The sequence below is a fragment of the Mustela lutreola genome, chromosome 15, assembly GCF_030435805.1.
Source record: "Mustela lutreola isolate mMusLut2 chromosome 15, mMusLut2.pri, whole genome shotgun sequence".
NCBI lineage: Eukaryota > Metazoa > Chordata > Mammalia > Carnivora > Mustelidae > Mustela > Mustela lutreola.
The window spans coordinates 51,618,826-51,644,424 of record NC_081304.1 but is presented as its reverse complement, the minus strand read 5'-3'; the positions used below and the strand labels follow the sequence as shown (position 1 = coordinate 51,644,424).

General features: G+C 48.8%; 2 protein-coding genes across 19 annotated transcripts in view; one reads left to right on the top strand and one right to left on the bottom strand.

Annotated features, from left to right (window-relative positions):
* The window catches only part of NCOR1 (nuclear receptor corepressor 1), a 155,942-nt gene extending 137,706 nt beyond the window's left edge, over nucleotides 1-18,236 (top strand). For 13 of the 17 annotated variants that reach the window (XM_059149934.1, XM_059149943.1, XM_059149938.1 and 10 more), the window contains 10 exons: nucleotides 71-564; nucleotides 3,166-3,294; nucleotides 3,971-4,128; nucleotides 4,285-4,508; nucleotides 5,494-5,634; nucleotides 7,222-7,364; nucleotides 11,491-11,544; nucleotides 12,185-12,406; nucleotides 14,656-14,835; nucleotides 16,252-18,236. In XM_059149934.1, the coding sequence (XP_059005917.1) occupies nucleotides 71-564; nucleotides 3,166-3,294; nucleotides 3,971-4,128; nucleotides 4,285-4,508; nucleotides 5,494-5,634; nucleotides 7,222-7,364; nucleotides 11,491-11,544; nucleotides 12,185-12,406; nucleotides 14,656-14,835; nucleotides 16,252-16,439 (1,933 nt within the window). In that variant the 3' untranslated portion in view covers nucleotides 16,440-18,236. The remainder of the gene's footprint in view (nucleotides 1-70; nucleotides 565-3,165; nucleotides 3,295-3,970; nucleotides 4,129-4,284; nucleotides 4,509-5,493; nucleotides 5,635-7,221; nucleotides 7,365-11,490; nucleotides 11,545-12,184; nucleotides 12,407-14,655; nucleotides 14,836-16,251) is intronic. The other 4 variants (XM_059149949.1, XM_059149950.1, XM_059149939.1 and 1 more) reach the window with 3 other exon arrangements.
* Nucleotides 18,237-19,448: 1,212 nt separating this feature from the next.
* Nucleotides 19,449-25,599, bottom strand: part of TTC19 (tetratricopeptide repeat domain 19) — a 30,960-nt gene continuing 24,809 nt past the window's right edge. Inside the window, exons 8-10 of one of the 2 annotated variants that reach the window (XM_059149959.1) lie at nucleotides 22,790-22,944; nucleotides 21,190-21,352; nucleotides 19,449-20,816 (exon numbers count right to left, since the gene is read on the bottom strand). In XM_059149959.1, coding sequence (XP_059005942.1) covers nucleotides 20,683-20,816; nucleotides 21,190-21,352; nucleotides 22,790-22,944 — 452 coding nt within the window. In that variant the 3' untranslated portion in view covers nucleotides 19,449-20,682. Of the gene's footprint in view, nucleotides 20,817-21,189; nucleotides 21,353-22,789; nucleotides 22,945-25,599 lie in introns of those variants that run through there. The other variant, XM_059149958.1, reaches the window with a different exon arrangement.

The following is a 25,599-nucleotide window of genomic DNA, read 5'->3' as shown; positions in this document are numbered from 1 at the left end:
CGCCGCCCCAGCACGCCCCCCGTAGAGCCTGCCTTTCATGGACTTGTGTGTGGTTTGCTTCTGTTCGCAGGCCGCTGCCCGCCGGGGGCCCATCAATAAGCCAAGGCCTGCCGGCCTCCCGCTACAGCACCGCTGCAGATGCCCTGGCTGCCCTTGTGGATGCCGCAGCCTCTGCCCCCCAGATGGAGGTTTCCAAAACTAAAGAGAGTAAGCATGAAGCTTCCAGGTTAGAAGAAAATTTGAGGAGCAGGTCAGCAGCAGTTAGTGAGCAGCAGCAGCTAGAGCAGAAAAGCCTGGAGGTGGAGAAGAGACCCGTTCAGTGTCTGTACACTCCTGCAGCCTTTCCAAGTGGCAAGCCCCAGCCCCATTCCTCAGTAGTTTACTCTGAGGCTGGGAACGAGAAAGGGCCGCCTCCAAAGTCCAGATATGAGGAAGAGCTAAGGACCCGAGGGAAGACTACCATTACTGCAGCTAACTTCATAGACGTGATCATCACCCGGCAGATTGCCTCGGACAAGGATGCGAGGGAACGTGGCTCTCAAAGTTCAGACTCTTCTAGTAGCTGTATGTATCTCCATCGGAGTTTTGCAATGTGCTGTCTGAGTAAAGAATTACTTTATTCCATAGGTAAAGCAGAACAATATGACATAAAGAAAATCCTGATCTGCGGGTAAATGTAATGGAAAGGTTTTATGGGTTAGTAGTGCAAAAATGTCTCTTCTGCTCTTTGTCACGACTGTTTAAACTTCAGTTTCTTAAGTATGCCTGTCGAAGTATTTCCCGTGAACACTCTGTGTCCTTTATGGAGGTAAAATTGCAAAGTAGACAGGGCAGAGCTCGTGGTCAATTTTGGGCATCTGGAAGGTCAGAGAGGCTACCAAAGCCTCGTAAGCATTTTCTAAGACACAGATTTTTAAAAAGCAAGATCACTGTATTACTGGTGACTGGTATTTACGGTACTTCTTTTCTGCAAGATGGTTCTTTAAAAAAATTTTTTCTGTACATGTATTGATCCTTTTTATTCCTTCTTTATGCATATGTCCTATTCTGTGCTCATTTTCTAAAACTGTTTTCATGCAATTCTTTTTTTTTTTTTTAACTTTTTAAATTTTATTTTAACTCCAGTATAGTTAACATAGAGTGCCGTGTTAGCTTCAGGTGTGTAACGTAGTCATTAGGCACTTCGGTACATGACTTGGTGCGCATTGTCATAAGTGTACCCTCCACCCTGTCCCTGATTTCCCCCAGCTCCCCTCTGGTGACCACCAGTTTGCCCTCTACCATTGCAAGTTCGTTAGTCATTTTGATGTCTGCCCTGTGAGTCCGTAAGAGTTCACAAATCTACTGTAAAATGCTGGAAGAGTTCCTTCAGAATTAACAACTACCTAAATTCTGTGTGGAATTCCTGAAGAAAGAATCGGGTATTTAAGCAAGTATCCGCTAATCCTTGAAGTGATTTAACCGTATGTGGGCATCTCTCTGTTGGTGTTTATTAATGAAATTGAGGAGAGTTGGAGATTTCTTACACATTAGCATGCAACGCATAATTCTTTTTACCCCCGGGCCTACTTGTAACTTATTTTGGTAAATACCTACCCCATGGCTGAGTTTTTTGGAAAGAAGGGTGCAGGTGGGTAGTCTGCTGTATAGACAGTAAACTTCTGTTCGTCTGGGAGCGTGAACATTTGCAGAACAGATAATACAGGTGCAGACTGTGCTAGCTTGGGGAGGATGTCGTTGCAGGAGCAGGCCCGGAGGGAGGTCACCAGCACACCTGGTGACCCACCCAGCCTGTGGCTTACTGGATGCTGGGGCACACGGCTCTAGTCTGACTAGCAGCCACTTTCAGCTGACATCACAAACCGGACCAACTCTAGGAGTCTGAAGGCCTGAAAATAGGTTTGTCGTCTGTTCTGAGTGGGGCTGTCGTTTTTACCACTAAGTGACATGCACGAAGTCCACAGTTGTTCACTGTTACTCAGTGTGGTTTCCAGTTTTTCCCTTTAGGGCCTCCCTCCCCCTGAAGGTGAACACAGGTTAGCCTCAGACTTCCTAGTGACTGTATGTTGGTTGTGCTGAGGTTTAGCGTGCTGGGCACATAAACGGTCATGAATGCCAGTGGATACCGAAGTCAGAAGTGGTTTAAGTTACTTTGAAAATAGTTATTTTAGTTCCTGAGAGATCATTTCTGTCCCAGTCACCGGGTTCCTGACCTCCTGAGTATACTAGACCCCAGCGAATTACAACTTGCATGGCCTGGTGAAGGGGTGGGAAGACAGGGCTGTTAGTTGGGTCCTGGAGGATCTGGGTGGGAGCTTGGTCACAGCTCATTCCAGGCTTCTAGACCTGCATGCAGGATCCACTGATCGATGACACTTGCCGATCCAGCCAGTCGTACAGGGACCCTTTGGGCCGCTGGCAGTCTCCCCAGACTCTGCAGCCTGTAGAAGCCGAGTACACTCTAAAGTCAGGAGGTTGCATGTCCCTGCCCTCCACTGCATTGGCTTGCAGTCGGGTTTCCTGGGAACTTCCGCTTAGAGGGGCCTTCCCTGATGTGGACTTCCTTTCTGCTAGGGGGGTGAGTTTACTTCTTTTTGGACATCCCCTGCCATTTCTGTGTTTTTCCACAGTGTAACTGCTGAAAAACCATTTGGAGTAATACTTTTTGTCTGCAGTAATCCGATGATTTCTGAAAATTATTATATAATGTTACTTCATCTGTAGCTTTAAAGTCATCATTGTAATGAAGCAGTCGGGTACCCGACAGTTTTTCTGACAGCTGAGTGTCCCCCAGAATTTTAGTCACTGGAAATGGTGAGCTGTGGACATCCACTCTCTGATTCGTTCAGCCTCCTCTGAGGAGTGTCCTTCTCGTGGCAGTGCTCTTCAGCTTCCAGGAGAATGCTGCAGGCCGTTCCCTAGCCTGCCTCACCTCAAGGTCCTAGAGGCCACACAGTTCCAGAAAATCCTACTCCATATAGAGACTAGGAGCCTGAGGAAGACTCGCAGACCGCTGATACCAGTGCCTTGAGGGGTGCTTGATTTTTACTGCTGAACGTTTCAGAGAACAAAAACCAAAAATATGTGAATAGGTTTGAAGAGTTTGGACTTCTGCAACTTTTCACGGGATTCGTTTTAAAATGAGATTCTTTACTTTTCTTAAAGTATCTTCTCATCGGTATGAAGCCGCCGGCGATGCTATTGAGGTGATCAGCCCTGCTAGCTCCCCTGCGCCGCCCCAGGAGAAGCTGCAGGCCTATCAGCAAGACGTGGCCAAGGCAAACCAAGCGGAAGGTCTGTGGTTTTTAGCCACCGGCTGACCTGTTTTCGTATCTGCACCTGGTGTTTGGTTCTGATGATCTGTCTGGACCATGTGACCGAAGACTTGGTTTTGTTTGTTTTGGTTTAGAGTAATCTTTATAGGAGTCTGCTTTAGAGATGTGCAAAACTGCACTAATGGAAAGTTGGTTTTATTTTTTAATTTTTTTTTATTTTTTAAAGATTTTACTTATTTATTTGACAGACAGCGATCACAAGTAGGCAGAGAGGCAGGCAGAGAGAGAGGAGGAAGCAGGCTCCCCGCTGAGCAGAGAGCCCGATGCGGGGCTCGATCCCAGGACTCCGGGATCATGACCTGAGCCGAAGGCAGAGGCTTTAACCCACTGAGCCAGCCACCCAGGTGCCCCTGAAAAGTTGGTTTTAAGCTTTGATTGATTACTCCTTGTTTACATCTAATGATACAGGAAATAGTTGATATTTTGTTTCCCCTCTTAACACTTTCACAGGGCATTCGGTACTAGTTCTGATCTCTGTCAGTCCGTCGTAGTTTTCCTTTCGAGATTAGAGTCAGGAATTCTGGATAGAGATGGGCTTCACACCCCTCGCATGCGCTCCTCTGAGTCATGTTCAGTCTTTGATGAGTGAAAGGCCGGGGCATCCCTGAGTAAGACATCTGTCTGTCCTCCGTTAGGTGAAGCCACCAGACAGTATGAAGGACCATTACATCACTACCGACCCCAGCAGGAACCACTGTCCCCACAACAGCAGCTGCCTGCCTCCTCACAGGCTGACGGGGTGGGCCAGGTGCCAAGGACCCACCGCCTGATCACACTTGCTGATCACATCTGTGTAAGTTGTTCATTAATTTTTCCTTTTTTGGTCAATGCAGAAGGCATATTTCACAGAGAGGGAATCATAAAAAAGATGTCCAGGTTTTTTATGCTACATTATTTGTCACGTACATCCTCAACAGATTTAACCAACTCCTTCTTTTTTCATTCACAGCAAATTATCACACAAGATTTTGCTAGAAATCAAGTTTCCTCACAGCCTCCCCAGCAGCCTCCCACTTCTACATTCCAAAATTCGCCATCTGCTCTGGTCTCCACACCTGTGCGGACTAAAACATCAAACCGTTATAGCCCAGAATCCCAGTCTCAGTCTGTCCACCATCAAAGACCAGGGTCAAGGGTTTCTCCAGAAAATCTTGTGGACAAAGCCAGGGGAAGGTATGGTTTTTATTTCAAACTTTATGTATATTTCCCAAGAGTAAAACAATGTTTAACTGTTACTCTCTACAGATCCCCTTTAAGGTAAGGGATTCATTACTCACACCTAAGATTGATTTACCTTCATGCCTTGGGAAATACAAATGAGGGTTTTCCCTCTGTATATTCTTAGAATATTCACTGTCTGGGCAATTGGTATTATATCATTTAATGTCCATTCAACAAAAGTCAGAGTCTTCATCTTTCCATGGAGGGAGGTGATAAATACTATTTCAAGTTTGATAAATCAAGAAAAATGTAAGATTTTTTAGAATTTTAGAGGTAACCACCAAAGAACTTGAAGGAAAATGGTTAGAAATGGGCACCTATAAAAATTGGATGGGGTTGATCAGGAAAGGAGGTGGCAGGGCATATACCCAAATAAAATTATATTCAAAGGTCACAGCTGCCTCTTAAGTGTATAATCACTGAGCCAAACCCTTTTTTTGGTCTGAACACTGTGTGTCTCTCACATTGTTCTTACCAACATGGTAGCCAGAGAAAGACCATTAACCTGCAAAGAACCACTCAGCCCTACAAGGGCATAACTCGAGCCTCTCTGGACTCCCCTGACAAGCATTCAGGGTTCAGTCTGGTACTCCAGTCCTTTCTCCTTTAATGGGGGAAAGACCCGGTAAGCAGTGAAAGGCTGCAGGGCTCGCCGGAGTAGCAGCCAAGGGCGGGATGGCAGGATCTGGTGCCAAAGCCCTGTAGTGGTCCTGACCTCCTGGCAGAGCTTGACTGTCCCGGTTTGACTATAAAGCAGTGGCAGCAGACTTTCTGGTAACTGGGCATATGTAGTGAAAACCTCAGGCAACTTTTTTCTGATATAAATTAACAACTTTTATTCCTTCTCCTGAATAATGAATGAATTAGTTTCTGTTCCGGGTAATTCATAGATGGGCCGTAGGAGCACAATCTAATACTTTCTGTGGTACAATATCAGGCCTGGAAAATCCCCGGAGAGGAGTCACGTCCCTTCCGAGTCCTACGAGCCCATCTCCCCGCCCCAGGTTCCAGTTGTGCATGAGAAACAGGATAGCATGCTGCTACTGTCTCAGAGAGGAGCTGAGCCCACAGAACAGAGGTGAGAGACCCGCTTTGCTTCCGGCCAGCAGCTCGTGCGTGTGTGTGTGTGTGCACGCATGCACAGGCGGTGTTTTATGCCTCTTCTCCCTTACGCTTGTGTGTCAGGGTAGGAGTCCTGAAGGATCCTCTAGTCTCTGTTTTCCTGGTGATCTAGTGCTACTGGATTTTAATGAAAAACTGATATTTATAAATAGGTTGTGGGGGAAAAAATTGGTCATTATTCTTCTTGAAATTTAAGACTTTGTAGATCTGTTTTTTTAAAAAACCTTTTTTGTCCACGTGGTCCAACCACAGTCTGAGTGCTTGGGACGTACCAAGACTTGTGGACTGTACATGAGAGGAAGTAACTGCTTCCCATATTTTTTCTTACCTGTTCCTAAGCTGACCCCTGTGAATTCTTCGATTTTTATTCCTCTCTGGATTAGCAGCCTTTGATCTGGCCCTGACCTGGTCCACTTCCCCTAGAGCACTTTATCCAAAACTCGTGGACTCAAGCTCCAAGTGATTAGGTTGGCATCTGAGTTCCTCTGAGCAGCTTCTTGCCATGCCTCGTTTCTGCCTTTCCACCCTTACTCTTCTGTTTGTCCACCACTTGCTGTCCCTGTAATGCCTTTCAGTCCCATGTATGTGGTTTCCTTGGCGTCTGGCACCCGCGATATTTGGAAAGGTCAGTACAGGATTTGCCTGTGGTCAGATAAAGAGGGAGGGTCTCACTGCACAGTTGGTGCATTTCTTCCCATGGGTTCTGAGCTGTTTCCGCAGTGTACGTATTCAGAGCAGGCAGATAGGTGTTGGCACCTTTCAATGAAATGAAGAAAATGCATTGTTGGAAAGGGGATGATGTTACTTTTAATTATACGTTTACATGTTTTTCCTTAAGTCTGTGAGTTTTTTGCGGACAGGGCCACATTTTCCTTATTTTTCTGTCGCGTATTTGTCTCTCCTGACGTGTAGTAGGAGTCCCTGAATTTGAATGAATCCACAGGACCAGATTAGGTCATCTGCAGCCTTCCACCTGTTCGTGGCTGTCATCTCCGGCTCTAGCTAGACCACTCACTGGTGGTCTTGAGCTGTTAAAGAAAAAGCTTGCTTAAAATGTGTTAGTGTAGGAAGTTGCGAATGGATTGTGAAATCTTTTATATGAAACGGCTCCTCTAGTGGGAGGCTTGAAATGATTCTAATGGAGGCGGTTTTATTTCAGAGCGTTGTAGCTCTCCTGTCCACGTCCACAAGCTTTGATTGCTTAGGTACGGGCTCGCTGTTCTATAGGCAAGTGGCGCTTGCTTATAGGCCAGTGTCCGTGCTGTTGGGCAGATGGCGGCGGGTGGGCTGTTTCTAAGTTTTCCTTTTAACATCATTTGCTGCTTATTCCGCCTTTGTTAAGAATCTCTGTTTTAGATTATCTCCATTCCTGTCCTGTTTTTATGCAAGTGCTCATGTGTTTGTGTCCTGAAATACGATGTGGGGCTGTCACCACACACACGAGATGGGGAAGTGGTCGTTTTCCCAAACACTATGGAAGTCCCCGGGGTTAGGGGCACATGACAAAACAGATCTAACGATAGACACGACTATGTCCCCACAGGAATGATTCCCGCTCGCCAGGGAGTATAAGCTACTTGCCTTCCTTCTTCACCAAGCTTGAAAACACGTCTCCCATGGTTAAATCAAAGAAGCAGGAGATTTTTCGTAAGTTGAACTCCTCTGGTGGAGGTGACTCTGATATGGGTAAGTGGGATTTCTTTCATGAATCCCAAATAAAACCTGCATTGATAATGCTCTCTCTGGTGTTGGCCTCTTTTGCATCCTTGAGTTTGCAGGCTCCAGCGGCATTTGATCTTAATTTCTTCGATTGCCCATTCGTGGGTTGCCTGCTAGACAGCAGGAATGTGCTGTTGCTGAAGCTGCTCATTTTCTCTCTGAACATGTGCGGGGCCTGGGAAACTTCTCTTTTGGGGGGCAGATTCGCTCTCCACAGTTTTTTGTTTTTGGTTTTTTTTTTTACCACTGGTCTTAGTTTTATCCATTTGGGCCTCCTCTGCATGACCTCTCCTCCACCATTTGAAGACAAGTCATGTCCTTCAAGTCTTCCCTCTGGAAACATCCCATTTCGTCCGCGGTTCATCCCGTGCTTGTCCCCAGCTCGTGCTCTCCACAGAGAACCACCTGATACAGCTCCGCCTTTCAGTAGGTTGTGTGTTAGGGTGGTATGATCTCCCCCAAGTGCATCCCTTAGTATTAAGGGACTCTAAGACTCTATGAGGGGTTCTGTAACCAGTACACAGTTAGGCTGTAGTGTACTTAGTACCAGAATATATATCAAGGTCTCTTCTAATGTGCCGCCGTTGAGCCAGACTGTTCCCTTGCTGTACCTTTGTCGTTCCCCACCCACGTACAGGCCGAGGCAGTCTGTGCTTGTGCTGTGCAGTCCCCTTTGCTGCCCTGGCACAGCCTTTCTGGATCTCGGTTGAGTCATCCAGCACTCATCTGCAGCCGTGATCCGTCCACCACGCAGGGACACAGTAATAGTCACAATGGTGGCAAACAGCTCGAGTCCTATAGAGAGAGACAGCGCTAGGGACTTGTAAGCACGTATAAGCTCCTTCCATCCTCAGGACAGCCCTATACCCTGCAGTGTAGCGGTGTCTGGTGTGCAGATGAGGAAATGCAGTCATCTAGGAAGCGGGGCAGGTCGCCTGGCGAGTGTGTCTCAGGCTGTGGTCCAGGTCCTGTGTGCCAGCAGCCTTCCGGCGGCTCTGTGCTGGCAGTGTCACCGCCTGCGTGCTGGGTACTCCTGGGTAGGACGCAGCTCTGTGGCCCACAGACCTTCCCTCTGGGGCAGCATGCACGCGTGCCCCAGACACTAATCCGCGCTCTGTTCCTCGGCACTCACTCGCTCGGGCCCGCTTCTCCATCATCTTAAGCGCATCAGGGATGGCAGCGACAGTTGCCGGATCTGGGTCGTCCCCCCGTCTGCTCTGTTTCTGTGCTCTGCAGCGGCTTGCCTCCTGCCCCTGTCACAGGACAGTGTACGTCTGGATCTGACCCTTTGTGATCAATAAAGGTGGATCCAAGAGAAGAAAGGACGAGCCCAGGGTTGGCTGTTGTTTGTGAACAGTCTCTTTTGAAGGGGCAGCAAACTGTCTCAAAGAAAACATTTTCAAATACCGGCCGGCATTGCTGTTGGTCTTGCCGATATCCTTTCCTTTAAAAAAAAAATCATTACAGCATTTTCCCATCTCATCACTGGTTTCATCTGTTACTTACAGTGGCTCAAATGTCACTAACAAACATGTGGCGTGCTCGCCGTCGGATCCAAGGAGCCTGCCCGAGCACAGTTTCGAACTGTTTCTGCCTCGCGGCCTGCACTCTGCCTCTCTAGTCCGGGTCTGGCCATTTTAGTGGGAAAAAGATTCTTTTTTTTTTTTTTTTTTTTAAAGATTTTATTTATTTGACAGAGAGAGAGATCACAAGTAGGCAGAAAGGCAGACAGAGAGAGAGAGGGGAGGAAGCAGGCTCCCTGTGGAGCAGAGAGCCCGACACAGGGCTTGATCCCAGGACCCTGGGATCATGACCTGAGCCGAAGGCAGAGGCTTTAACCCACTGAGCCACCCAGGCGCCCCTAGGGGAAAAAGATTCTTGACAGGCAAATGCCACGTGACTTGAAGTAGCCTCCTTTATACTTCTGTCACCTGTTTCCCATGTCCTCAGGCAGTGGCTCTCTCGCTCGGTCATCCGGCAGTCAGTCACTGAGGTGGGTCCTGTGCCGGGCGCGTGCAGAATGACAGATGGTCTCTACTCTGGAAATGTGTAATGACACGAGCATGTCACTTTAACACGCGATAAATGTATAAGTGTCTTAAGGCAAGTAGGAACAAATTGCTGGAGGACTGTTTTGGCTGCCAGAAATGTTTTCAAGCGTGGAAAGGGACAGTTAAGGAATTGTATGTAGGGTCCAGCGGGCCGATGGGTCCCCAGGGGCCGCTGAGAAACAGAACGGAGAGATCCAAGCTGTCAGCAGCCGAGACCACTTGGTTTCAAGTCCGTCTCTCAGTTCAGTGTGCCTGGTGACTTTATTCTTCAAAATCCGTATGCTTGACCCATTTCCTCTTCCAGAAATATTCTCTTCTCTTGCCTTTCAGATACTGCGTTCTCCCGTGTTTTTTTCCTCTACTTCTCCGGCCATGTGTTATGTCTCTTCAGCCACTCAGTCTTGCTTTGACTGGCCCTCGGATGCTGGTTTCCCAGTGTTCTGCTCACGCGATAAAATCCCTGAATCATGTCATCACTCTGGGAGTTTCAACCATGTGCTGAGAACTCCCAAACTTGTATCTGGACTTCAGCATTTTCTACTGAGTTTTACTTACGTACCTTTGCCGACTTCATGTCTCCTCGGGTACCTGGCTTCTGAAATGTCTGACATTGTAACAGTCCACCTGTCCACGTGGAAAAGTCTGTCACCCCGCGCCCTACCCCCACCCCCGCCACGCTTACCTCCACGGTGGCTCCACTGTCGCACTCTGGGCATCGTACCCCGTATACCTCATCGAGTCTGCCTCCCAAACAGCTCACACATGCCACTCTCCTCTGCTCATTTCTGAGCAGGTGTCCTGTTCCCTCACGAGCTCGCCCATCTCTTTAAACAGGGATCCCCACACTTTGATATTATCACAGGCCATGGACTGCCAGGCCCCAGGACCCTAGCACCATTATTGAGGCACCGAGGGGATTCTATTATGATGGCCTTGGGGAACCACGCTGAACCGTGAACTCCGGAGGTCAAGGATTTTAGCATTTTAAGCACAGGATCTTCGTATCCTCATGGGCTGAAAATGTGAAATTGTCTTTATCTGACCATTTTGATCAGTAAGAAGGTGATTTTATTACGATTCAACCAGATAATTGTTCATTAAATACCTGTCCAACGAATGAATGAGCCCTAGTTCAGAAACTTCCATGAGGACTACGAGGCTGTGTCTATCACTGTATTTTTTCAGGTTCGGTTTCTTTGCCTAAGTGTCACCTGACCCATAGTAGGGAGACAATCCTGATTTTGTAAGGTCTTCCTGGAGATTTCTCTCCTCTTCCTGTTGCCAATTTAAAGCTTCCCTGACTAAGAAAGTTCGTTTCGAGGCACACATAACTCCCGTCTCCAGAGCCCGGTCTCCTCTCCAGGGCAGGGTCCGTCCTGCTGCAGACGGGTCACCAACGTCACATCCTTCCCTGGGACCGCTTGCTTGGCTGTCCATCTGCTCCCTGCAGGCTTCTCTCTCTTCCCAGTTCTCAGCATCAAGTCAGAGGTTGGGATGAAAACACCGTTTGTGTTCCGAGATTCCTCCCGTTTCTGTGCTTTCTGTGTTGTTCCCAGGCTGCCTGCCTGTTGTCAGACTGCGCCAGTGGCAGACAGATCACGGGCTTGTCCCGGGAACGTGACAGTAGTCCACAGTGACCCACGGAAACTGTTGGGAAACCCACAGTCACTTCAGTGCTCTTCCCTGCAGGGTCTGAGGTCAGGCCGCCTCAGACCGGCTGGCCTTGGCCAGAGTCACCTCAGGTCCATGTGTCTTCCCAGCACGCTGGCCTCCTCGCCTCGGGTTTCTGCGGCAGCGCAGCGTCCCTTTCTGCCTCTGACTCTGCTGCCCCTCTTGCCATCTTCCTGCCTCCTCCAGTTCTTTGCCAGAGTTTCTTTTTTTAAAAAATTACTTCTTTCCCTTTGTTTTCACTTAACTGGTGAAAAATAAGGTTGTGATCGTGGAGAATAAAAAGGTGAATTTTATGGGAGGGTGTGAGACACTCTCTCTCGACACGTGCGGTCGCTGTGCCTCCACTAACTCGAATGTTTGTTCACATACAGCGGCCGCCCAGCCGGGGACGGAGATCTTCAACCTGCCGGCGGTCACCTCATCAGGTAAGGGGCGCAGCGGGGTTGCCACCCAGGCAGGCCTCGGCAGACCGTGTCGCCAGCCTACTGCACAGCGGGGGCTGCTCCAGGATGCAGGAGTGAATGAAATCCTGTCATTTAGTCAGGGAGGGGACAAAGATGGTAGCAATAAAAAGGGATTGAGGGGCGCCTGGGTGGCTCAGTGGGTTAAGCATCTGCCTTCGGCTCAGGTCATGATCTCAGAGTCCTGGGATGGAGTCCCACATCGGGCTCTCTGCTCAGCCGGGAGCCTGCTTCCCGCCCTCTGTGCCTGGCTCTCTGCCTACTTGTGATCTCTGTCAAATAAAATCTTAAAAAAAAAAAAAAGGGATTGAGATTCAGTAAACACTTGCTGGCAGGAGAGGAAAGGGACAAAGAGAATCAAAACCATTCAAGGAAAGCGTAGAAACTAGAGCTGAAAAGAGGAAATGTTGGAGTAATGAAAGTGAGCGACTGATGGGTTCAGCTCAAAGAAATAGATTCCCCGGGGCTCTTCTCGGAGGGTGGCCGGGCCTGTGCGTGGGCCTCAGTGGAGCTGCAGGCCACGCACTGTGTTCCCTCCGGAGGCTTTCGCTTCTTGCTCCGCCATTCAGAACCACGCAGGAATGCTGCGCTTGTCTCTCTCCAGGCTCGGTTAGCTCTAGAGGTCACTCTTTCGCCGATCCTGCCAGTAATCTGGGCCTGGAGGACATTATCAGAAAGGCGCTCATGGGAAGCTTTGACGACAAGGCGGAGGAGCACGGGGTAGTCCTGACCCAGCCTGTGGGTGTGGTGCCTGGCGGGGCCAACACCTCTGTGGTGACCAGCAGTGAGACGAGGAGAGAGGAAGGGGACCCGTCGCCTCATTCAGGTAAAGTTTCCACTGTTGGGCTCTCCTGCTGCCTCTCCCAAGAAAAAGCCTGTTGATTTCCAGGTTGTATTGCTTCACCGAGACACTTCATTTTATATGCTTTCCGAGTCACTTCTCAGGGTTTAGTTGCTTACAGAAACGTTTGTTTATCCACTCATTTTAGTAACGTACAGAAACTTTCAAAGGATGGAAATTTTTATGCAAAACGTCACCATTCAGGGTTGGGTGTTATTTTTGTTTGCATCTAATTCTTATCTGGATTGACACATTTTAATTATGATACAAATGCAGTTTCATATTCTGCTTTTGAACTAAAAAAAAAAAAAAAAAGAACAGCGATAGGCTCAGCATAAAAGAATTTTAAGCCACAGAATAAAGAGTAAGGAAAAAGGAAAAAAAAAAACTTCAGATCACATCACCCAGAAAATGCTTGTGTTCTTTTCTGAGAAGCATCATTCTAGAAGTGTCTCAGTATAGACAGATAAAAGGACAGACAGACATTACCGTGAGATCATTCACACATCTCGGTAGAAGCGCGCACACAGAAAACCCGATTCCAAGCTTCCTTTAAACCCCTTTTTCTCAGTTGAGAACTGATCTCTGCTGTGCTTAAAAATTTACCTGCAGGTCTAAGTATTTCCATTTTAGTTTAGAAGTTTTTTCCTTGTTACATCAAGCGAAAGCTCTAAGGTTAAGAAGATCAAAGAGATCAGAGGTTTTTTGTTTGTTTGTTTGTTTAACCTACGTATATTAATTTGGGGACGACATGGATCATTTCCTGCTCTGAAAGAGGAGCGTGGTCCTTCTGGTCTTAGCTCCGGATTTGTACTGACTGACATGTGCGTGTACTTGAAGGTTGTGATGTTGTGATTGTGCTTGTGTGATCCTCTTTGGTGGCATGTGGTATGGCTGTTGCACCTTTTCCTCAGAGGGGGCCGCGCTCCCAGGCTGCTCACACTCAAAACATGCCTTCCGGCCGCCGCTGCATTTGAAATGACAGCACGGCATGTTCCTCACACCATCCCGCGGACATGACATTTCTCTCCTGGCATCAGTGGTGTGAGAAAGAAGGTTCGGGTGCCCTCCTTTGGAGCTGGTGACGGTTTATCTGCCTGAAGAATCCTCTCTTCCTCACTCTCGATGTTAACTGATATGTTAGTGGTCGTTCTGGGTCAGGTTTTCCTGCACACAGCGAGGCCGTCTGCGGCTGCCGGCTGATTCTCCGCTCACGGAAACGTTCCACTCTTGTCACTTATTGGGCTTCGCAGTTCAAAAACACAACTAACACGTTTGCCGGCTCGTCTCCGTCCCGTCTGGTACCTTCTAATGATTTTTCATCATCTCGATCTCCTTCTGTTGCTTTACCGTGTTTCGCTTTCCCTTTGTGCAGTGACCCTCTGCGTCGTGTCTGTTTTCATCCTCGCTGTGTGTTGTCGCCTGAGCTTTTCACCTCACCCTTTTGGTTCCTGCAGGTGTGCTGAGCCCCGTTCGGAAACTGGCTCCACACAGGCTACAGTCTCTCCCCTGTATCCGCAGCACCTTTTCCCCTGGTCCTGGGATGTTCTCTTCCTTACGGCGCAGACCTGCATGTCTTCTCTGCAGATAGTTCTGGAAGGCATTCCACACATCTTTTCCTGTGTGCTGCAGGGGGCAGGGTGAAGTAGTTCTGCCGGGGCCATCACCTGGGCTCCGATCTCTTCAGAGATTTTTTTAACGTCTTGTTCAAGAGAGGGCGTCCTACTCCTGTGAACTTCTAGAAACAGCCTGGGACAGGAGGGGCCGGCAAGCTGCTGCTGAGGTCCAGCAGTGCCACAAAGGGGCTTCTGTTCGACACTTTTTTTCTTTTGGCATAAGATTTCCTTGGGTGTCGCATGAACTCCTCTGCTTCTCTCTAAACTGATAGGCAGCGAAGCTGTGAGGATTTCAGGTTTTTGTCGGGCTGCTCTAATTTCCTGTTTCTTGTGCTCCAAGGCCAGGAAAGAAATGACATCCCAGGAATTTTGTTTCCTTGGTTACATGTTTTTAAGTTGATGGCACGAGGATATAACACCTTTGCCTTAGTTGTTACAAGGTAGATTCTGGCTTTTAAATAATCATTTTTTAACTTCATGGAGTCCTAGGATCGAGATTCTTCGTGCTACCTACCATCTTGCTTCCTTCTCTTAGCATTATGTAACCAGCCTTTTGGTAGGTTTTTAAGTTGAGAACATAATTACTCTGTGTCAATAGTTAATTTATTTCACTTTTAGGAGGAGTTTGCAAACCAAAGCTGATCAGCAAGTCAAACAGCAGGAAATCTAAGTCTCCCATCCCTGGGCAAGGCTACTTAGGAACTGAGAGGCCCTCCTCTGTCTCCTCTGTACACTCAGAAGGGGATTACCACAGGCAGACGCCAGGGTGGGCCTGGGAAGACAGGCCCTCTTCAACAGGTGAGGAACTCGCTGCTAGCAAAGGCGGCTTCAGGTGACCTTATCCAAGCCTTGGCTAGTACTTCTTGTAAAATCAGAAACTTTGGAGGCTACCGTACCAGTAGGTTCCACTTGACAAAACAGAAACTGAACGTATAGAATCTTGAGAATTGAAAGAATGCAAGGTCTGATTACCAGAAATAAGGAAGAGCTGTGAGGACTGGCCAGTCCCCCTGGCGGCTGTTGCATGTTGCATGCTGCAGCATGTCGCATGTCACAGCATGCCGCAGCGGCTCTGGGTAGACTGGGGCATCTGGGATTTCAGTTCCTCCCGGAACCGACCTGAGCACAATGGGCTGCTCCCACTTGTCACCTGGAGCCTCCATGTAGACATTCTTAGAGCCGGGTCTTAGGGAACTACTGAAAAAAAAAAAAGCCATCCTCTCTCGTCAGCTCACGTTTATATGACTGATGAAAAACAATCATCTAGGATATTTACTAATGTTTTCCATTTTGTACTTGCTTGCTTGAAGCTTTTTTTTCCAAACCTGATAACCACAGTAATGGTAGTCCTGAAAGGGATCAGGCAAACCTGGGGTATTTGGTATAGATTTAAGGGTTTCACGGAATTACAAGCCATCTTTTTTTAGACGTTAAATACATACCAGTGGGAAAAAAATCTGAAATGTGCTCCCCCTTAACATATTAGTATATAAATTTCATGTGGACACTATATCCACATAATTGAAGGCCTTTGCTTGATGAACTTCTCACATCGCACTCAGAGTGCACTGGTTTGAAAACGTCTCAGCTAAACCAGTGATCGGCCTCCCATCTCTCTCAGAGGAGGAATTAAGTCGTGAAACGAATGACTTGATAAAAATGGTAGGCTTTCCATTTTTAGAGTTTCTTAAGCTGTTGTAAAAGGCTTTCCGGGGACAGTGGAACGATCTAGGTGGTGGCAGAAGGCGGCAGTGCTCTTGCTGGGGTCACATGCCTCCTTCCAGGTCTCGGACCTGCTAAATCCACCCAGTGAGAGCCAGCAGATGGCACCTGCCTGCCGCCCCCGGACCATCGTCCTCAGCCCTACATTCCTGCCTTTACCTCTAAGAGTCTGCACGTTCTCGGTGTAGACGCTGAAGCTTAAAAGGTGGTACTTCTACTTGGGATTCTCCACAGAAATGCCCCGATCCAAGTCTTCCCTTAGAACCCCGGCTGAGCATCTGTGCCTGGGCTCCGCAGTGCTAAGCTGCTGCTGGTCCTCAGGCCAAGCGTCCTTTCTAGATTCTCACTGAGGGGGCCTCCCAGGCCCTTCCACGTTGTTTCATGTGCTGTTGGTGTCATTAGACCGTCGGTAGGATGACTGTCTTCTGTGACGCGGTATGGGACAGCGGCTGTCCTCACGACACTGAAAACTGTTTCTCTCTCTCCCCTCAGGCTCAACTCAGTTCCCGTACAACCCCCTGACCATGCGGATGCTCAGCAGCACCCCGCCCACGCCCATCGCGTGCGCCCCCGCGTCAGCGGCCCAGGCGGCCCCACACCCGCAGAACCGGCTCTGGGAGCGGGAGCCGGCACCACTGCTGTCTGCGCAGTACGAGACGCTGTCGGACAGTGATGACTGAGCACGGGGGAAGGCGGGCTCGGTGGCGCCAAGGAGGGGGGGGGGGGAGGGCTCTCTTTTGGGGTGGTTTTGTTTTTAATGGAGGGTCACAAACATGTCCTCCTCTGACTCGTGCCCAGAGACTTTTCAGGAGAGCCTGGACCACGGACGATGAAGAAATGATGGAAATGTATTTGGAGAGTCAGACTGGGGGAGGGGCGGGGGGCTGCCTTGGATACAGGCGCTTCGGTGGATTCGAATAGTGGAGGGCTAAGATGTAGAGTTTTTAAGAAGTGGACAATTCCTGTTCCTACATCTGTTTGTAAAGAAAACCATAATGTCTTTAAATCACTCTTCTGTAAATAGATGACCTTTTTTGCAGTGTTTCCCCTTGCTGTAGTATCTGGTGTACTTATGTTCAAATCAGCGCATCAACTTTGGGGGGGGATTTTAAAAAACAGACTCCGCACCTATCTTTTTAACCCTTGCCTTCTAAATGACCTCATACAGCCCAGTTACATAACGTTGGCTGTCACGGGCATTGTACTTTTATCCAGTTTTGTCTCCTCCAAATTCAGATTTCCGGTGATGTTTCAGATCTTGTGGAAATGTTTAGATTTTTAACACAGACCCTGTCGTGAAATCTGTACATTACGTTATTAGGGTCAAAGGTAAGAGAAACAAAATTCTGCCATACTGTAGATTTCCAATGCAGGCTTTAATTTTTTTTAATTAGTAGCACTGAAAAAATATTACTGCATGGGTATGTTATAGTTCCGTTTTTAAAGTTTAAAAAAAAAAAAAAGGCTTATTTGAGGCATCCCTCACTGTTATGCACACTGGTGACGTAGCCACACCCCTAAATATACTTTTCCTTCTGCATCTGATGCAGCCCAACAGAGCTTTTGTTTTGAAATAAATCTGACTACCCTGTCCATAGCTACACAGATCACGTGTGATTTAAGGCTCTTGATGTCTCAGGTTTCAAAGGAACAACTAGTATCTTGTCTTTAGGTTGCTCAGTATTGGCTGAGTTGGGAAGGTAACAACCGTGTCGAATGTTCGTCTGTCAGGTGCGCTGTGTTCTGGTCCTGAGGCCTCACGGGGAATGTGTGGTTTGGTCCCGTCCCATTTGCCACATGCCAGTGCTCCCTTTGAGTCCTCGTGGGCAAGAGTTTATTGTTGAATCTTTTCATTTCACTGAATCTCAAGGAGTGAATTTTAAACTAATTATGGTACTAGAGGGTCAGTTTCATCCTTAATAATTGCTTGTTGAATTGAGTTTTTCTCCATCCAACTTAAGCAGAGCCTTGAAGCATCCTTCTGGAGCAAGAGGAAAGAGACCGTTCCGGAGGGACACCACTGAAGATGAGAAAGGGGGGGGGGGAGACTGAGGTCTCTGCAGAGGATACAAATTAGCACTTTATGGACTAAATTGATCTAAACGTTTTAACAGAAGTACTCGGGACTCTAGAGAAAGCAGGTGTACGATAACCACTGTCTGCGTGCCTCCCGGCCTGCCCGAGACTCTGGCAGGGCCCTTAGCACTGGGGTCTGGTCCCTAATTGGGTAATGCGGGCACTGGCTCAGGACCTTGCCCACACGGTTAATTAAACAACAAAGGCCACAAGTTCGTGTGTGTCTGAAGTTCAGCCTTCACTCCTGTTGCTGTTCTACTCCTGGAGACTTCAGGTCTCATGCTAAACTTGAGCGGGGTCAGTGATCCTGTTCACTTGGAAAGTTGGTACTGCTCTGTTACACAAACGCATAAATGTTCATGTGAATGGAAAACAGTAAACTTTCTACGTACCAGTTCCTATTTTAGGTATCGTTCATTTATAGTGCCGGCACACCAAAAGACATGATGGTGATGACTATTTTTGCAGGACCCTGAAGGTCCTGAGCTACTCCAAATCAGAATGGCTTTTGCCAACATGTCGCCTGAGAGCCTTTTTACTTCCGCAATCGCACTCGAGGACCCCTCACGCCCCCCTGCTCAGTGCACACGTGTTACCACTCCTGCGGCCACAGCGCGGAGGGACCATTTCTTAGGGCAGAACACGGAAAGGACAGAACTCGCACGTGGCTTACCTAACGGAGCAAACCCTCTGGGAGGGTGGCCGTCCACCGCGGCAGGATCGGGACGGCCCGAGAGGGACCAAGCACTGGCGGATGTTGGCTGTGAACCCAGGCAGGACACTCTGCGGGCTGGGAGCTCAGTGGTCCGAAGCTGCCTCCTTCCGCACGAGCAGGCAGCGCCCCGCAGCCACGGAGGTCTTCCCGGTGCCGCAGAGGGCGGCGTCCTGACAGCCGGGCTTCCAGCGCATGCTTGTGACCGGGAGTTTCACAGTGCTTTAATTTTGGTATGCTGGTTCCATTTTAGAATATTTATGCCCTGAAAACACTGGTGACATAGTTCAGACACTTAAACTCCACTGTTTTTAACAACTCACTTTTGAGTGCAGACCGGTCAGCCAAGGGGTTGGTCCTCCTGGTTTGCTATCCTGTTTTACAACAGTGCGAATGAACTTCCTTGGAAATACCCACATGATGAGACTGTCTAGGGACACCTACAGTTTTTCCAGCACCGGGATGGGACTATGAGCTGAATCCTTGTGGAGGATCAAAAATTCTTAAATAAAACCTGGAGTGCCAAACCTTTCAGTAACCCCTGCCATTGTGAAAAGGTAGAAACATTCTCATTGCAGACGGTGAGTAGGTGATACTTATTTTTCAAAACTCAACCAACCAATAAATTCAGCCTGGGTTTCACTGACCATCTGATTGATACTCTGTTTCTCATTAGACCTGAACAAAGGAGCTAGCTGGGTGGTAAGAGATGAGCTTACCAGAAAGCAGGAAGAAACTGACATCAGCAAATATAATAAAAATATAAATATAAAAAAATATAAAATTCTAGTTTTAGTCTAATCCCCGAGGATTTGGACCTCAAGGTTTCTAGTTTCTGTTTTCCTGACTCTAGTAAGTTCGTTCTCGTGAGAAATTCAAAGATTACGGAATACATAGAGCATTGTTGTAGAGTCTCTAGTTTATTATGAAAGGATTCTTCCAATATGTACACAGGAAACAAAAATATCTGTTTAATCATTCCCACTCACACCCCCATCCGCAGAGGCTTACCAACAACTGCTCCTTCGCGGCACCTACAAAAATCGCCTTTCCCCTGGGCGAAGGGCTCCCTGCGAGCCTTCGGCGGTGAGCACACCCAGCTCCCTAGCCCGCAGGTTTCGACTGTGCGCACTCTGCGGCAGCGGGGTAAGGCTCTTTCCACACAGTAGTCTGTACACCTACGGTCCTCTGACCGGGTACGTTCTCCCACAGCCGTAGGAAAATCTCCTCGGTCCCCTGCTTTACAGACGCAGATACGAAAGGCCAGGATCAGGACCAGGTCAGTGATCCTGCTACTGCACCAGCAGTGCCTGTGGTGCCTGTCGGAATCACTGGGGGTGGGGGGAGGTTTAACAGGTCACATGTGTAAGGCCCTACCCTGAGGCCGGGGGCTGCAGCCTGGGCAGGTGCAGGGCCCGAGGCTGCACAGGCAGTGGAGTGCTCCACCAGCTGTGAGAAGAGTCCACGTCACTCCTTGTTCGCCTTCCTCACGGTCGTACGTAACCAGATATAAAAACACACAGTTCACTTTTATTTATCATTAAATGGGCATACTTCCAAGGGCCTAAAACTCCTACTTCCAAACGTCATGCTGGACGCCGGTGCAAACCAAGACGAGACTTTTGCTCCACTACGCGTTACACCCCACAATGGGCTTCATGAAAGGGAGAAGGAAAATAACTCACCACAATCCCCCTTCGCCACGAGACAGGTCACTCTGATCTGCCCGACAGCGATAAAACGAAAGACAGGGGAGGGAATCAATGGGTCGGAATCACAGGACGCGGATGCTGGCTGACCCCCCGCCCCCGCACGCCCAGCCGACGGCGGCCCGGCTCCTCGCCATTCGCGGTGCCCCCAAGACCCACGCGCCTGGCCCCTCTCAGAGGTCACGACTGAAAGCATCACTTGACATCTGTCCTTAGAGGCAAAACCAGCCAGGGGTGAGAGTTGTTTTTCCTTTAAAAACACAAAGTGGCAGTGTATACAACTTGTCCTTCACCACAGCCACACTGACAAAACTTGAATATCAAGGAGAAAGGATCTAAGCCACTGATTTGGGTATCACTGAGACCGGAATAATCGCTGTTGCTGAAAATTCCCTACAACAAAAAGGGATCTCGCGCTTCGTAAAATTAAGTTAAAGGTCTACTTTTTCTCGACAGCTCAGCCAGCTCTTCCCTGATGTGCTGTATAGAAACCTCGTCTCTTTTCAGCTCCGCTTGCTTTAGCGCCTCCTGGTAGATCTCTCTTGCTTGTGCATATCGTTCTAAATGACCCAGAGAGAAGAGAGGAGAGAAATGCAGGTTTTTCAGAGTGATTCTGCGAGGCTCCGCAGCGTGGGCACCAGCGGCCACACAGGAGCCCCGGGCGGGCACGACTTCCTTTCCTGCTGGGGCCCCCCTGCCTGCCCGTCCTGCCAGTGGCGGAGCAGGGCCCCCCCCCCCTCAGCCTGAGCTTCCCGCAGATCACCGGGAGCGCTGGAGGCCACACACAGCGCCACTGGAAGCAAACACGTCCTCTCTGGGACCTCCGACCAGCCCCCTCGTTCCGGAGCTTCCGGACCGCCCCTGGCCTCCCTGAAGCCCTCTCGCAAAGTCCTACCTCCGGGGACCCCCCTGCTCTCACGCCGGGCGCCCTACCTCGGTGCATGAGGATGGCGGCCAGGTTACTGAGCAGCATGTGCAGCTCGGGGTGCTCGATCTGCCGGGCCAGGTCGGACGCCCTCTGCACGTACGCACAGGCCTCGTCGAAGCGGCCCTGCGCGTCCAGGGTGGTTGCCAGGTCACTCATCAGCACGATGGTCTGTGCGCAACAGAAAACGGGGCCAGTTAAAACAAGTAGCTACACAGATCAATCTGGAGTTTGGTGAACTGAATCTACGCTTAAGATTCCGTGTTCCTAGCATCCTGCAGGTGAAGAGCATCGGCCTTGAACGAGCCGCATCCGCTCACTGTTTACACCATACAGCACACGGCATCCGTTTGACTCTGGAAAATGACAGAAGTCTAGAAACTTGGGAACAGGATGCATATTACTTAATCTAATGACCAAATTAGAAGCACACACACAAAAATAAAACCGCAAGCAGCAGCTATAAACAATCTCATTTAAGGTTTGCCGTCCTGAGAAGCTAGCCTCCGGCGCCGTCTTACAATGTCATTCCTGCGGGTGACTCTTGAGACTCACCGAGAAGAAGAAATACATAGATTATGGGTTTTAGGAAGATCTCCTTTAAGGGTTTTGAATCTTAAAACTCTTAAGTCAACATTTAAGAATTTTGACACTAGGAATGGCAGACCCGCCTCAGCGCCTGAAGCCCATGATTTAAGCCTCAGTTCTAGCACTTGTGATCTAACTGCAGATTTGTCTTCTTCCTCTGCAGTGCTATTCCATGAAGGGCACTCTGTCACCTAAGTCCCCTTCCTGAGCACAAGTCATAGCCCAATACCTTGACTCGCCCACCGCCCCAGCCTGGGACATGTTCAGGTAGGTTAAAATGTGTGTCCTTCTGGGGGCTACCGAGCATCTCAGATAAGCGATCTAGTTCTCACCTCTAAGAACTCAGTTTGATGGAGAAGAAACACAGATTTCAGTTCAGTGCGGTCTCGGTTCTAACCGGGAGCTCTGCACGGTGTGGCTATATTCTGTGTCAGTGGCTTTGACTTTTTAATGCGGTCCCCCTCCCCTTTATCCCCCCATGTCCCCTGGCAGCTTACCTGTCGGGTGAGGGAGGCAAGAACCTCCATGTGCCAACCTGTTCCTCCTAAGATTCCCACTGAGATTCAGGCTCCAAAACACTGCGCTGGGTGGCCTGAGGCCTGGAAGCCCGGGGTGCCTGGTTAAACCTACTGTGGGGACAAGCTGTTCCGCTATGTAAACGGATACACACACAGAAGGCTCTGGACGGACCCAGTAAATGATGCAAGGTCTCAGATGCTTTCTTTTTTAAATTTTTGGGTTTTTTTTTGAAAGTCGTCTGTGCACCCAACCTGGGACTCAAACTCTACCTCAAGATCAAGAGTCAGGTGCACACTCCGCTGAGCCTGTCAGCAGCCCTCGGGTCCTTCCGAAGCAGGCAGCCGGTGGGGGGGGGGGGGGGGGGGGGCAAAGGGAGGGCCTGGGGCACGTGGACGGGAAACGGCTAGGACCATTCACTGAGACTCCGTCCCCACTGTGGCATCTCAGACCAGGACACTGACAGCGCTGTTTTACGCTCCCCTCCCCGCTCTCCTCCCTTACCTGTGGGTGTCTTTCTCCCAGCATTTCTTCGGAAATCTGCAAAGCCTTTTCATACATCCTCTGTGCCTGTGACGGCTGCTTGGAGAACAGAAGGTAGCGCGCATAGGTGTCCAAGCACATGCCGAGGAGGAGGTGAGTGCTGGCCTTCTCTTGCACTGAGGAGGAGAGAAGAGCAGTGCCGGCATATGACACGAGCACAACAGGGAAAGTGAGGCAGAGGTCCAGCCGAGCTGCTTCCGACTCTTGCTTGTTACCAAGGACCACGAGTATTTTTCACGGTATGGGACCCATGGACTGTGTCCTGTCGTTTAAGAAGTACCTCTGACCTTCCCTTTGTTATACAGGGGGATGAACCATCTATCTGAACAGTTTCCCTGATGTAATTTCAGACTGTGTGGTGGCAGTACATGGGGCGTCCCCACACAGAGAAGCCACTCTCTGACATGGCACAGAGTGTAAGAATTCACCAACTGGGACACTGTTACGCAGATCACATCGGATGCCACAGGTGGAGGGTTTAGTCCCACCGGCTGGCCCCCCTCCCCCCATCAGACACCAGTCACAAGCCCCGTGCTTCTGCCAGCAGCTGGCCACGCAATGGAGCTTCCAGTTCAACCCCTCCAAACCAGGATGCCAACTGTGAGTCCTGGTCCCGGCCGACAGACTGTATGGCAGAGCTGCCTGGGCCTCCCTCCTTCAGTTACGTTCATTTGCTAGATCAGCTCACAGAACTCAGAACATTCTGCTTCCTGGGTTACTGTTTATTATAAAAGGATATAATTCAAAACAGCCAGATGTAAGGGACGTACAGCATAAGGTGTGTGGGAAGGGGCGCGAAGCTTCTATGCCCTCTCCGAGAGCACCAACTGTCCCAGGATCTCTGAGTGTCAGGGTTTTCGAGGCTCCATTACGTGGGCATAACTGATTCAGTGACTAAACATTCGGGACTGACTAAAGCTACAACCCTCCCAGTCCCCCTCCGCCCAGGCAACCCTCTAATTTACAGGACCCAATCTCTTGACAGCTGTCCTTCGGAGATGGCCCAAAGTCTCCTTGTTAATATAACAAAAGACACCTTAATCACTCTCAGCCCGAGAAATTCCAGGGGTCTGGGGAGCTCTGAGCCGAGAACTGCAGACAAAGACCAAGTATAGATAAGAAATAGATTTGGTCTGGGGCGCCTGGGTGGTTCTGTGGTTAAAGCCTCTGCCTTCAGCTCAGATCATGATCCCAGGGTGTGGGATCGAGCCCCGCATCAGGCTCTCTGCTCAGCAGAGAGGCTGCCTCCTCCTCTCTCTCTCTGCCTGCCTCTCTGCCTACTTGTGATTTCCGTCTGCCAAATAAATAAATAAAATCTTTAAAAAAAACAAACAAAAAAAAGGAAATAGATTTGGTCATCTGACTGTTATCAAATCACAATACTGCAATATCCAATTAAATGTCAAATTTTTCCTCACGTTTTTCCTTTAAAGATTTACTACACCCACCGTGGGGCACGAGCTCACAAGCCCCAGATCAGGAACTGCACTTCAGCGACAGGGCCAGTCAGGGTCCCCCCCCCGTCCCCTCCCACATTTTAAGTAAGACCTTGAACATCAAGGTACAGAGCGTTATTTTCAGGTCAAAACTGTATTTACTAGAAACAGGTAAAGATAAATCCCAAGAATTAGTGAAAGACAAAGAAAGGATAAGACAGATGAAAGCGTTTTCAGGTGCAAAAAAGGCAATGCTTGGTAAGAGACCAGAGAACGCTCAGAATCATGAACTAGAAAGTCACAAGGCAACCGGAAGAACAGTTAATCCATCTTTTGAAGAAGAAAGACGGCAATGAGACAGCACTTCTGGAAAATTATAGTATTGACAACACAACGTCTCACAGGCAACAAGCGTCAAATGCCTAAGCCACATGAACGGAGCACAACAGACCTTGAGCACAGACTCCGGCCGCAACAAGGCGCACAAGCGAAGACCCAGGAGAGCTGGTGGACGTGGACATGTGATGACCTGGACCGCAGGGAAACGCCACAGAAAGGGTCCCCGCAGATAAACTCTGGAAGCTGTGACACACCTAACCAATGATGGTCAGCCGGCTTCACTTGCCAGCAAATTCACATGTGACCCCGTTCCTCCCCGGCCCCGCCACTCAAAGCTTCAGAAAACGTGCAAAAGGCAGACAGAATTTAAAGATGAGCAGGGAACCAGGTCTAACAGGATGACCATGACTTCAGAGAGTTTAAATAGGCCGGTTTCACTGGGGTGGATGTAGACAGCTGCTGACACGTTGTCACTAGGTAAAAGGTAAGAAACAATGCAGAGCAGAAATCTGAAGTTACTTGCTCTGACTTAATTATATACAAAAAGAATATATTCATCTTCTTAAAATCAAACTAGGGATAGTTTTAAATAGATTGCCTTACAAATAAACGTGCAAAAAAGAGAAAAGATATTTGTGTAAATATCAAAAGTATACACAAATGTATGGATAAATACAGAAAAGCAGACAGGATGGCACCAGCTACCGCATGGAAAGATCCCGTATTTCTCCACCAGGAGGAACACTGAAACCAAGATCTAACTATGAGCAAAAATGCTGAGCAAAAGCTTATATAATCAAGGGGCAGTTTAACATTAACAACACTGCAAAATAATCTAACAAAAAAAGGCGGTTGAAAATGAGAGGAATGAGATAAATCTGTGTTCCCTTCAAGTACAAAGGTCCAAGAAGTAAGTAATCTGTAACAGAAGACTCAGAACTAAAACACACGTTCTTCGAGAACATTTAAAGACAAAACCTTTTTGCCATACCCCCA